Genomic DNA, 13698 nt, shown 5'->3' with positions numbered 1-13698 from the left:
GCATTGTCCATTTTCCTACATTATGATGATGATGCCTTCAGGAAAAGTTCAACTGCATTTTTTCATAAATAAATGAATCTTTTGGTTCAGAGTTTTTCAAAAATGACTTGTACGCACTTAAGGCTAGAGCCTGCTCCCTTTTAAGTCAATGGGGACTAGATTATTACTATTATTTATACTGATTGGGCTCTAAATTTAGAACAGCTCTGTGCCTTTTTTCTGTACAGTTTGTATTCTTTTTAAATAGAAGGTTTTTTGTTTCACGTCATACTTTTTGGAAGTAAATGTAACATATTTTACCACACCATGATATGAAACTTCATAACATTTCATACACTGAACATAAACTTTGCTCAGCTTTGAAAAACAGGGCCTAATTCTGCTCTTACACCAGCGTAAATGCAGAATAACTCAACGAATATCAATGCAGTTACACTGTACTTACTAAAGGGAATATCAATATCCTTTGTGTTTATAATAGATGTGTGTGTGTGTATAATAACACACATAATGTATATGCCATTAATTATATAAAAATTACATAACGTATACAATATACACTGTATGCACACACAAATACACATATATATGTATGTGTAACACACATAGACATATATCAATATATATGTATGTGGTATGTAACAAATATGTGTGTGGGTGTAAAGTGTACTATAAACATGTTTATATAATGAATGGAGTGCATATCTCTACATTGTTAAGTACAGTAGTTTGTATATTCTCAATGCAGTTTATTTATTTAAAAAAAATACTCACCTTCTCAATTTTTCGGTTACTTTTTCAAGTTCTTCCTGAGCACGTCTCAGTTCAATTTCAAGATATTGGCGAGTAGAATCAAATTCTGTTTCAAGCATTTCCAGTTTGTGGGTAGTGTAGGATAGGCGCTTCCGTAATTCCCCCTTCTGTTCTTGCAAAGTACTGGAAGAACAAACACTGCAGTTATATCATTTAGAAGTTCTGGAAGACTCTTTAATGATCCACTATTTTCAAGTGGCCTCATTATCCGTATTTCCCCAAAAATATGGCTTTGTAGCGAGAAAGAGAACAGTACTTATTCATCTGTTTACTAATTTTTGTTAAAATTTTATTTAAAATAATCATGTTGACAATCTCTCTCCATTCATCCTTTCTAGGACACCCATCACTGGTATCCAAATGCCATCATAGGACATTTTGTGGAAGTATCCTCAATAAAAATATAATACATTTTAGAATACATTGAAAACCAAATTTTGGTTTTATGTGATGTCTTTCATTCTGAAATGATCTAAAACTGCTTTATGTAATGCTATGTACAAACAGCCTCAATTCCCCATCTGTAAAATAATAATAATAATCTGGCTTTGTCTAGTTAGATTATAAACTTTTCAAGTCAGGGATTGTCTCTTACTTTGTCTGTACAGTGTACAGCAAAATGAGGTCCCGATAAAAAGTTGGAATCCCTAGCTGCAACTGTAATGTAATAATAATACAGACCCTTCATTGCTATGTTGGCTTTGAGTATGAGCTCAGGTCCTGATCTGGAACTTGAATCCACTATGACCTAGTGGCATGAGTGTTACCAAATGAATCACATTTGTCACCGTAACAGGGCAGCTTGCCCCTTTAAGAGCCCAGAGCCCTCTGGCTAGTAAGCTCTGTTCAATGAGTCCTGCCCTGCTACACCTGCACTAGGTGTTGGGTTTAAGAGGAAGGAAGCCCAGCAGTGGAGAACCAACTGGAGAAGAGAGCAGAAGGCAACTAGAGGCCTGTGGAGGACAAGAGGTCCTCAAGAAAGAGCAGGGAGCAACCTCAAGGGGACCGGGGGGCTGAGGGGAGAGATGGTAAGCTGCCTAGGCAGGACAAAAGCTGAGCACAGAGGGTAGGCAGAACAGTGCTTGTAGTAGAAGAGAGAAGACAGACCCTTTGGGAAGGAAGGTTTGAGACAAAGGCAATTATTTTGGGTTTTTTTATTGCTTTGGACATGGATACTCTGGGAGGGGTGGAGTTTTGTTAATGACTTAGCTGGAGGGTTAAGTCACTGCAGCAAGTCACCTCCACAGCAGGAGTAGGCCAAAGATCAGTGTGAGGAAACTGAGGTGTAAGTGGTGTGATGCTGGGTCTCACCATAAGGGGGTGCTTTAGGACAGTGAGCCCTGTACAGTCACCTTGCTTACTTTTGATATACGCTAAACATAACATTTCATAAAATAAGGGCCAAATCCTGATTCCTTTGATGTCAATGGCAAAACTACCATGGATGTCAAAGGATTAAGGTTTTGAATGTAAACACAGTTTATGCCTGTACCTAAACTTACTGTGCTGGGGCCTGAAAGAATGTTAAGGGGCTACTTACCATTGACTAAAGGCCAGATATAACTTAGAGAATTTTTTCACTTCAAGGTCCCAGAAACAAAGACAAGGTTTTCATCTCGAGGCCAAAAGACCAAAAACATCAAGACACTTGATCACGGCCTTGGATAGACCAAGAGACTACCTACACTTGACCAGAGCTCAGAACAGAATCACCCAAAATCATGAGACTGGGGCCCAAAATTTTGATTTAAAAATCTATCAAATCATGTTTTTTAGGCTGTCTTTTGACTTTTTTTTTTTTAACTCCCCTCTAGTCCTCTGCTAATGTGTCTGAGATGATTTTAGGTTGAAAAGTCAACCTTAAAGGCACACAAAAATGTGTCTCCTTGGCTGCTCAGATGGAGACTCCCCTCACCCCTAAGGTAGGGGAACTGCCCTCTGCTAACAATTCCCCTACTAGCTTATTTTCTTTTGGGGAAAAATGGGCTGGCTCCAGACAAACTGACCTAATTAAGGCAACATGAGTCACACTCACACATGTGTAGGGTTGATGAGTTACAGATACACAGATGAAATAACTTTTTAATGTATATAAGTGATAATGTCTCAATAGAGAGACAAGATGAGTGAGGTAATTTTACTGGACCAACTTCTGTTGGTGAGAGAGACAAGCTTTTGAGCTTACACAGAGCTCTTCTTCAAGTCAGATTGTTTAGCATAAGTAGTTAACTCATATTTCATGGGACCATTCAAGATGAAGTGGCCCATTAACACCCTTCCAGTCATAGGTGGGGGGGGGGGGGAGGGGTTGGAAAGGCAGCTCGGGGAGGACATGGAGGGTTGTTACTGGGTTATACATTTTTGTAATTGTAGGGAGGTGGGGTGGTTCCCTGGTGCCCCAGAGAGGGACTAGCTCTGCCGGACACCAGGGTGGGCGGAGCCAGAGTACTCCAAGCCCACCCCCCAGAGGGTCAGAGGCCAGACAGGAAGTATAAGAGCCCAACCCCAGAGCTCGCTCGAGAGGCAGCCAGCCAGCCTCCAGCCCAGCTCCTACTGGGGAGACTCCAGCAACCAGCGGCGGACCTGGAGACTGGCCTGACCGGCCGACACTCGACATGGATCAGCGTGTGGGAGAGTCGCTGAGCCTACCCCTCGCCAGCTACCCCTCGCATCCAATGGTGATTGACCCCCCCCCCCCCCGAGGGCCCCCCCTTGACCCAGGTACCTCCAGAGGGGAAGTTGGGAAGTAGCCCGGGGGCAGCCGACCCGAGTCTGGCGGCAACACAGCCGGAACCCATGTCAGTGTGTTGCGGCCGGGATCCCCACTGACAGCAGCGGGCCTTTGGCTGCTGCTAGGGCCCCAGGCTGGGATGCAGTGGAGTGGATGGACCTACATCCCCTGCTGCCACCCAACGTGTGGGTGGCAGTCTCCCCATCTCCCAGGCCCCTTGGAGCCTGAAGCCTGGGTGTGGTATTTACCTATGTTTGCTCAGCCCCTGCCTGAGGGCCTGAGCCTTGAACTCATTGCTGCCCCGCCCTGGGCCTGGGCCTGTTGACTATATAAACTGCTGCTCAGCCCCTGCCTGAGTCTGGAACCCATCGCTGCCCCGCCCTGACCTAGGGCCTGGGCTTGTTATCTGCTAATTGTTACCTGTGTGTGCTCAGCCCCCTGCCGGACGACTTGAACCAGGACTCCTGGGGCCCGACCGATTCCCCAGGGGGCCGTGCAAGGACTAAGGGAGGCGGTGTGGTTCCCTGCCGCCCCAGAAAGGGATGAACCCCGATGAACCCTCTCTACAGTAATAAGCGATAAATCCAATGTCTCTGTTTAGTCCATGATTTTTAGTGTCTAGCAAAGTTATGAACTTGTGCTCCCAGGCTTGTCTTTTGAAAGTGTTGTGCAGGTTTCCTTGAGGATGGGGACTGATAGGTCAGATATGGAATGATCACTTTGTGAATAGTGTTCACCCACAGGAGATATGGGGTTCAAGCACACTATGGGATTGGTTCAGCTTTTGCAAGAAGCAACAATTCCCTGAATCTCCCCCCTACTACTTCTCTGCTCAAGACTTGGCAGTGCTCCTGCCTCTAGGGTGACCAGATGTCCCGATTTTATAGGGACAGTCCTGATATTCGGAGCTCTGCCTTATATAGGTGCCTATTCCCCCCACCCTCGTCCTGATTTCTCACACTAGCTATGTGATCACCCTATCTGCCTCCCACTTCTCTGGACACCCACCCCTCCCTCCTGCCCCTGACATCCCCTGCAACCCATTTCCCTGTAACTCCTAAATTTCCTCCTGTTCCCCCATGCCTACCCCCTCTCACTTGTCCCATCTACCTTTCATAGTATCCATATTGCTCCTCACAGTCTATGTCCTGTCAAGAACCCCTGAACTGAGCGGCAGCCATTTTGCCTGTGGGTGTGTCTTCAATCTAATTGAAAATAGTGGGAGGTGGCAGCTATCTTTATTAAGTGCAGCCTCATTTCCACAAATTGATAGACAGTAGGGAAAGATGGCCATCTTCAGCCCCATTGACAGTAATAGGAGATGGTGGCCATACTGAATCAAGGAAAATTCATGAGTTGGTGCCTTTCATCATATTTTCATGAGACAGATAAAATCTACCCCAGAATTGCTAGAGTCAAGATAAAATTGTCAGAGTTGGCAATACTGCACTTATTTGACTTGTCTGTAATACACTGGCTCTCATTGGTATCTCTTCTTTTTGTTACAAAAAGAACCTACGTATATTAAAGGAAAAAGCTTTAAAATTCCTGCTTACTGTAACAGAGTAGCCTAAATCTTGGAAATAGCCTAATGTTTTGCCAACACCATGTTCTATTTTTATTGAATTTTTTGTATGATTACAGTTGTACTTGGCTTACCACTAGTAGTTGCACTATTTTAAAAATAATATATCTTAATCCAGGGAACAAATGCTTCTCTGCTTAACACCGTCATCTGGATTTCTATTTTTTCTCTTCTTCCTAAAGGATCAGTACCTTGAAGGAACTATACACCAAATATAGGGCTGGATCCAAAGTGCATAGTGAATCTTTCCGTGGACTCCAGTGCATTTTGGAACAGGTCCATAGTGGCTGCTTATAGGGAAGTATCTTTAGAATTATGCATACAGTTATAGTCTGCCTTATAATATTACTATGATACATTATTCTATGAGCACTTTAGGAAGAAGAAAGGAGAAGCAGGAATACTATGTTAAACAGAGACCCATTTGTTGCTTATGGCCCAAGTTAAGCAAAGCATTCAAACATGTGCTTAATTTTTAGGCAGATGCTTTAGTCCCCATGAAGTCAGCTTTGAAGGGTATAAGTGCTTATGTGCTTTGCCAAATAGGGATGGGTTATTCACTTGCTTAAAGTTAAGTACATGCTTGAATGCTTGGCTGACTCAGGACCATAGGCAACAACTATAACTATGTAAAACTGAAGAGAAAGTGTTGATATAACTTATTTAGGCTACTTTCAAGACCAGGGTTTATGCTGTTTCAGTAAGCAGTGATTCTGAAACGTGGGGCTGTCCATACATGGAGAAAAGGAGAGGACCATTTCTAGAAACATAACCCAACGACTACTTTTTTAACTAGAAAGACCAAATTGTCCAACATTTACCTTCTAGTATCAACATTTAAAAATAAATTAAAAATTAACAACTCCTATTTACATCCGTTTTAACTCATTCCGATGGATAAACTGGTTGTTTATTTTTTAAGATTTTTTTTAAGAGTTAAAAAGTATACGAGAGAGTTTGCTTTAATAACATGCAGTATATTATATATTACGTTCCATGTTAAAAAATTGATGATAGGGTCAAAGGTGTGTGTGTAAAATCTATATAATTTAAAATAAAATATATAAATAAAAACTTACAAAAAGTTTGAAAGCTGAGAAATATAGAAATAAGATTCAGGGGTTGGTGGGCAGGAAGAAGAGTAAGGGAAGAGAGAGAAAGAGAGGGAATGCTGAAAACCAGGAAACTCAGCCAAATGTTCACAAACAAATACACCAATAAAGCCCCAGTTCAGGAAAGCACTTGAGCATGTGATTAAGTCTATCCTAATTCAGGACAACACAATGTACGTAACTTTAAGTGTGTGCTTAAGTGCTATTGACTTCAATGGGATTTAAACACATGCTTAATTCTCTTGAATAGGGATTTTTTCCTGAATCCGGGCCTAATAAATCTCCAGTATTGGGGTTAAGAATGAAAGCAGTGACCGATCCTAACGGATGGTAGCATGGAGAAGGATTATCTGTGGCTGTATATTTGTGCATGAATGAATCACCATACACACACCTTACCAGTTTCAAGTAAACACCATTGCTTTTTTTTGCTGATTAGACACAGGCTTTACTTTGCTTCCAGTTGTCCATGGAAAAACACAGGAAGCAAAGGTAAGACAACAAGAGACAGAAACAAGACTAGACAAGGGAAGAATATTTTCTTTCAGAAAGAAAATGTAATGGGTCAAGTTCAGAGCTCGCATAACTCCAACAGTCAGTGGAGTTCAGGGATGAATTTGGCACAAATTTTCTTTTTCACAATTTTAAGAATATTTGACATGCTTTCCTGCATTCTACATATGGGGTGCAGCTCTGAAACCATTTCCCCTCACTACTGAGCACTGGTAATCCCACACAGTTTAATGCTATAATTCTTTTTCCGTCTGCTTGGTGATATAATTTTCTTGCTCTACAAATCTGGTGTCTATAAAAGTAAATGTATCTTTTTGGATAGTTTTCATTGTGTATCACTCTGATTTTTTTGATTGGTAACCCATACAATGTTGGAAAGGGTTCATGCTGTTTTGATATAGCACTGTCAAGAAGGTACCAGAGAGAGATTGATCAAAGGTGGATTTTCATGCAGTCATGTCAATTACATTGCATTTTTTCTTTCCTCCTAAACAATGACCTTCCAAAACCTAGTTCCATTTAATGCAAAAGTGCCTTTTCTCTCCCCCCACCCCCGCCCCCAGTTGTCATAAACCAGTTCTGCAGAGGCAGGATGACCATACCCTCTTATACTAGAGAATCATTGCATTTTAATTCAGGATTTACCTACTGTTGCCAACAGGCATTCACAGTTCTTCATTGCATGGTATATATTCTTTATTATAATTAAAAACACAGGAAAATGATTTAGTGGGGAAAATAGAGTGGACCTATTCTCTTCTCCCCCTCCCTCCCACCCTTCTTTCATTAAAGCATCAAGGCAAAGATTTAAAAAAAGAAAAGTCAGGAAAGCCACATTTGCTGACAACTTCAAAGACAAGACCATGTTTACACTACAAAATTATGTTGACCTAAGTTACCTCAGCATACAGCTGCTGCACTTATTAAATCACTAGTGTGTTCACACTTGGCTCCTTGCGTTGGCAGTGTGCTTCCTCACTAGGAACACTTGTATTAATGCAGAATGCAGTGCAGCATGGGTAGGTATCCCACTGCGCAACTTGCCACATTCCAGTGCAGGGTCTTTTGGGAAGTCCTTGCAATGCCTGATGGGGTCAAAACGAGTTGCACAGGGGTAACTGGGTGCATGGGGTCAATTTCCCATAATACAGTGTTCTCCATCCCATAATTTCATCTGCAGCCCATAATATTTCACGCTCTCTTTTCAAAGTCCCACAAACCCGCACGTCCCTGTTCGCTGTCCACCATCTCTGACAGAAGTACTATTGTCATGAGTGTTGCAAGCACAGGGAACCTGATCCTTCAGTATTTGCAGAGCCATAAGAGGAACTGCGGGAAACATAATGACGCCTTGGAGGCTAGATTGCTGTGGGACATAGGAAGAAACAATTCAAGGTTGTTGGTGGCATTCATGAAGCAGCTGGAGCGCTGGTTCTGGGCTTGAGAAACAAGCACTGACTGGTGGGATTGCATTGTCACGCAGGTTTGGGATGACAAGCAGTGGCTGCAGAACTTTTGGATGCACAGACAATATTCCTGGATCTGTGTGTCAACCTTGCCCCAGCCCTCCAGTACAGGGACACCAAAATGAGAGCTGCACTGACAGCTGAGAAGCGAGTGTTGATTGCATTGTGGAAACTTGCAATGCCAGAGTCGGAAATCCACCGCAGGGGCTGTTGTCATTCACGTGTGCAGGGCCATTAATCACCTCCTGCTACACAGGACTGTGACTCTGGGCTATGTGCAGGACGTAGTGGATGGTCTTGCAGCAATGAGGTTCCTGAACTAGGGTGGGGAGGAGTGATAGATGGCACACATATTCCTATTTTAGCACCAGACCACTTTGCCACAGTACTTCAACAGAAAGGCTGCTTTTCTATGGTTATACATGTGCTTGTGGATCATTCGGGATACTTTACCAACATCATTGTGGGTTGGCCAGGAAAGGTGCATGACACATGTGTCTTTAAGAACACAGGACTGTTCAGAAAGCTGCAAGCAGGGACTTTCTTTCCTGACTGACAGATTACCATTGGGAATGTTGAAATGCCAGTAGTGATCTTGGGGGACCCAGCCTACCCCTTGCTCCCCTGGCTCATGAAGCTATACACCAGCCATCTCGACAGCACCAAGGAGTGCTTCAACTGCAGGCTCAGCAGGTACAGAATCACAGTTGAATATGCCTTTGATCATTTGAAGGGTCATTGACATTGCTTACTTAAAAGATTGGATCTCAGTGAGAAAAATATCCCAATGGTTATAGTTGCCTGCTGTGTCCTGCATAATATACACTTCTACCCCGATATACCGCGGTTGTGGGGAGCCAAAAATCCCTACCGCGTTATAGGTGAAACGCCGTTATATCGGGGTAGCAGTGGCAGGGCTCCGGTGGTGATTTAAAGGGCCCCGGGCTCCCCGCAGCAGCCGGAGCCCGGGACCCTTTAAAGCGCCGTCGGAGCCCCGCTGCTACCGCGCTATATGCGAACCCGTGTTATATCGGGTCGCGTTATAGTGGGGTAGAGGTGTCTATGAAGCAAAAGGGGAAAAGTTTCTGCTGGGGTGCAGGGCAGAGGTGGAGCGGCTGTCTGCTGAATTTGCACAGCCAGATACAAGGGCTATAAGAAGAGCTCAACATAGAACTATATGGCTCAGGGAAGCTTTGAAAAACCATTTTAATAGTGAGCCAGAGTATTGTGTGTTGCTGTAGTGTGCTCTACCTGGTCTTGCTCTTTTGTGGCCCAGAGTACATCATGTAGGGATTGCTGTGTATGTAGGAATCTAACATTGTCAATACACCTATTAATATTGTTTGTGAATGATGTTATGGGTTCTGTGACACAGTGCAGTAACAGGAAATTGATCGCTGTCAGACCTGCTCCTCACCAGCCAGCATATGTTGTGAACTAATAAAGATGAATTATGTTCCAAAAAATAGACCTTTATTCTGTAACATGAACCAGGCAAATAAAAAAGACACTTAGCACTTAATAAATTAAGGGAACAGAACTTATGAAGGGGAAAGAACAGGCTTTTTCATTTCAGGTACATATACACAAACTGTGTCTTTCACAGTAATGTCTGTGAAGCTGTTATTTTCTTTAGTATCCCCCTGGGTGGAGGCAAGGCAGCTTACGTCAACCTAGCTGTGGAGGTGTCTTCACATAAATTGCACAAATCCCTTATGCCACATGGAATGCTGAGGGGGTGTATAGGGAGGTCCCAATGCAGAGTTTTATATGGGCTGCAGAGGGAGGTGAGCATGGAATTTTTGAACCTGCAAGTCTAACAGAGTCTGAAGCATCTCTGTTTGCTGTCTGAGAAGTGCAAGCATCTCCTGCTGAATGTCCCTCTTCTTTTCCTGCACCTTTCTCCTCTCCACTCTATCTTTGTCCAGGCTGTCTGCAAGGCCCTGTGCTCGTTCTCTGATGCAGCACTGGTTTGCAGGATCTCCTGGAACATGTCATCCTGAGTCCTTTTCTTTCTCCTCCTTATCTGGCTCAGGCATTCTGCAGGTGTGGAGAGGGAGATCCTGACTGCCGCAATGGCAGCAGCTGCAGATACAACACACAGATGTACCGTTGTCAGTGTATTCATACTGGAAATCAAAACTTAAGATGCTCATCTCACTCTCCTTCCTCCTCAAAATGTAAGCCCTACATTCTCACTTCTGCTTGGGACTGATAGAGCACGGCGTCAGTCACAGCACCAGCCATGGTGAGTATGGCCCTTAAGGGGGTGGGGGACATGAGGGGGGAATAGCTCACTAGCATGATTATAGTTGTATAGGGCAATGGAACTGAATACTGGCACCATTTTCCACCCAGGGCCGGCTCCAGGGTTTTTGCCACCCCAAGCGGCGGCAAAAAAAAAAAAAAAAAAAAGCCACAATCGCGATCTGCAGCGGCAATTCGGCGGAAGGTCCTTCGCTCCAAGTGGGAGTGAGGGACCATCCGCCGAATTGCCGCCGAATAGCTGGACGTGCCGCCCCTCTCCAGAGTGGCCGCCCCAAGCACCTGGTTGGCAAGCTGGTGCCTGGAGCCGGCCCTGTTTCCACCGGTGGTGGTGATTTTAGCTGATATCTCACTTCTGAGGGTAACAGAGGCAGAGAGAGAGCACAGCTGCTGCTGGCATCCCAATGCCGCCTGGGTTCATATGCTGCTAGCCTGCGTACTGCAATGGTGCCTGCTGAAGTTATCGTTGAGTGGCTTGGGAAAGTGTCCTACCATGGAGGAAGATATAAGGCAGCCCTCCCCAGAAACCTTCAGCAGAGGATTGCAGAGTACTTCCATGGAAGTTTCATCAAGATCTCTATGGAGGATTCACGGGCCATCCCACTGCATATAAACAAACTGCTCCATGTAGCTCCCACTGCCTAATTCTAGAGGGGAATGAAAAGCAAATAGCAACTCTACCTCTCGGTTGTTTCACTACCTCTTCTAGCACAAGTTCAAATGGGCAAATCAAAAGATGTATCCTGCTACTTTGGTGGTGCCATCCCTGTAATTTCAAAATAAATAGCACGCTTATCAGAGGTTCTTTCCCCTGCATCAGACTCGCCAGTGCTTGACTGTCAGGACAGGCTGGACTGTGGTGGTGTTGAAAACAGGTCCTGGTTTGCTGCACAGCTGGATTCCCGAGTAACCTGTCCTCCATATTCCTCCTCTTCCTTCTCCACCCCATCCTCCTTGCTGGTCCTGGCAGGGGCCTGGGACTCAGGCTCCTCAGAAGAATCCATGGTGCTCTTGGAGGTGGTGGCAGTGTCTCTGCCAAGGATGGCATGTAGGTTTTGTAAAAGTGGCAGGTCTGCGGCTCTGCGCCAGATCGATTGTTGACCTCCCTGGCCTTCTGGTATGCCAGCCACAGTTCCTTGGCTTTCTCTCAGCACTGATGCTGGTCCCTGTTGTAGTCCTTTTCCTACATCCCCTGAGCAATCTGCTCATAGATGTCAACGTTTCTGTGGCTGGTTCGAGCTGTTTCTGCAAGCCTCTTCTCCCTACAGGTCCAGGAGATCCAACACCTCCTGTGTACTCCAGGCAGGAGCATCTCTGGAGCATATAGCAGGCATGGTCAGGTGGGCAGTTCCATTCAACAATGGAGAGCTGCTGGGTGTGCTTGCCAAACCAGGCAACCAGGAAAAGGAATTTAAAAAATTTGCGGAACTTTAAAGGGGAGGGAGGCTTCCTGACTCCTGGCCAGTGAAGTTCATAATGGTGACCAGAGCGGTCAGTGTGGGGCATTGTGGGACAGCTCCTGGAGGCCAGTAACAGTCAATGTAAGTAATGCAGTGTCTACACTGACACTGTGTCAATCTAATTACATCGACCCTGACTCTATGCCACTCGGGGAGATGGTGTTATTAAGTTGGCATAGCAGGGCACTTACGTTGGCGGGAGCCAAATTTATGTGAAGTCACTTCCACAGCGAGGTTGACGTGAGCTGCCTTGCATCGACCTAACCATGTAGTGTAGACCAGGCCTAAGTGGAAATATGTAGCCCCTTGTGCAGTACAGCTCAGAGAGGGTCTAATCCTGCATTTTCTCACTGCAGGATTAGACCCTGCAGTGAGTTAATAAGTTTCGAATGAGCAAGGAATGGCAGGATAGAACCCAAAATCCAACAAAGAAATAACTTTTGCATCAGTGGTTCTTCATTTCTTCTAATGATCTCTAAAGCACTTCTGCTGTGATAACTAATGGTTTTTAAGCTATTATCCATTTTGATTAGCTAAAATCTCTCTATAAAATATGGATAGTCAATAAGATTCTAAATATTTATTCTATCTACAGGGAACCTCTCACTGTAGGATGTTTTCACTTTTCCCTCATTAAAAATGTGTTTGCAGACATTTCATCATGTTGTTCTCAGCAAACTGCTCTGTTCCAAAATTTAATACATATTTTATTGGTTTGCTTATACGAATGTAAAGCAGACATGAAAAACTACTTTAGCACCATCATGTGTGTCCATGAACAGTGTGACTACCCATACTTGCCAGTACTGGACCACCAGGGTTCTAGAATAGATCCTTCTGAAGAAGTGCCCAGGCCTGTCGGGTACCCTAGAGGGGACAATGAAGGTCTGCCATACTCCTCTCCAGTATCTGCCGAGTCATACTATTGCCTGGGGTTTCAGCGGTTAATTCCTAGTCAAGATTCTGAGGCAACTCAGGGATGCATTACTGACTGGGAGCTGACTGTGGAAAGGTATCTAGAGGAGAAAGACAAGGGTTGTACAGACCATGGCAGAAAGCTCTGAGGGACTGCAAGAGTTGCTGTATGGTCTCTACTTGTCTGGTGGTTACATTTTTAAATGTTCGGCTTGCAGAGCTGCAGGGAAGGATGACATTTTTGCAAAGCTAATGCTAATCTGGGTTAAGCCCACCCGGAAACATAAACCGGTAGCTCCTTCATAGAGACATGAACACAGGCGTGTTGTTGGCGTGGTTCATGGAGTCCCAACATTTGCCTCTTCTGTGGCGAGGGAAAACCATGGTACATTTCTGCCTAGAGTTGAAGCCCCTTTTCCAGTGCCGCCAGAATCTCATATTCTGGCTGCACTTTTCCCCACATCTCTGTATTTACGCACGCCCTTGTCAACTTCTTGCTAGTGCTGGCTGAGCTGACTATCTATTGAGGAGGAGAAGGTTCAACAGGGTAGGGAGGATTGCTGTGTGACTGTAGGGCCTGCTTCTGTTCCCCTATTGTTTCATGCATCCATGAGCTAAAATACCAACCAGTCACAGGTGAACTGGATAGTGAGATGCAAACTACCAACCAGCACAGGAAGACTGCAGACCAGCAAGGGGAAACTGAGGTACAGGAAATCCTGACTAAGGAGAGGGAAAAGCAAATGCCTACAGTGCCTATCCTAATACAAATATTAAACAGCCCAAATGGGGGCAGTATAGCCATCCAAGTCCAGGTTGGGGAGGAGAAGGCAGAAGA

At 44.6% G+C, this 13698-nt stretch overlaps 1 protein-coding gene across 1 annotated transcript in view; it reads right to left on the bottom strand.

Moving 5' to 3' along the window:
* Positions 1-13698, bottom strand: part of BEGAIN (brain enriched guanylate kinase associated) — a 126334-nt gene that overhangs the window by 92432 nt on the left and 20204 nt on the right. Inside the window, exon 3 of the mRNA XM_065402613.1 lies at positions 775-936. Within this exon, the coding sequence (XP_065258685.1) occupies positions 775-936 (162 nt within the window). The remainder of the gene's footprint in view (positions 1-774; positions 937-13698) is intronic.

This window comes from Emys orbicularis, chromosome 4 (genome assembly GCF_028017835.1).
Source record: "Emys orbicularis isolate rEmyOrb1 chromosome 4, rEmyOrb1.hap1, whole genome shotgun sequence".
Taxonomy (NCBI): domain Eukaryota; kingdom Metazoa; phylum Chordata; order Testudines; family Emydidae; genus Emys; species Emys orbicularis.
The sequence above is the reverse complement of the archived record's forward strand: the minus strand, read 5'-3'. Positions and strand labels throughout refer to the sequence as shown.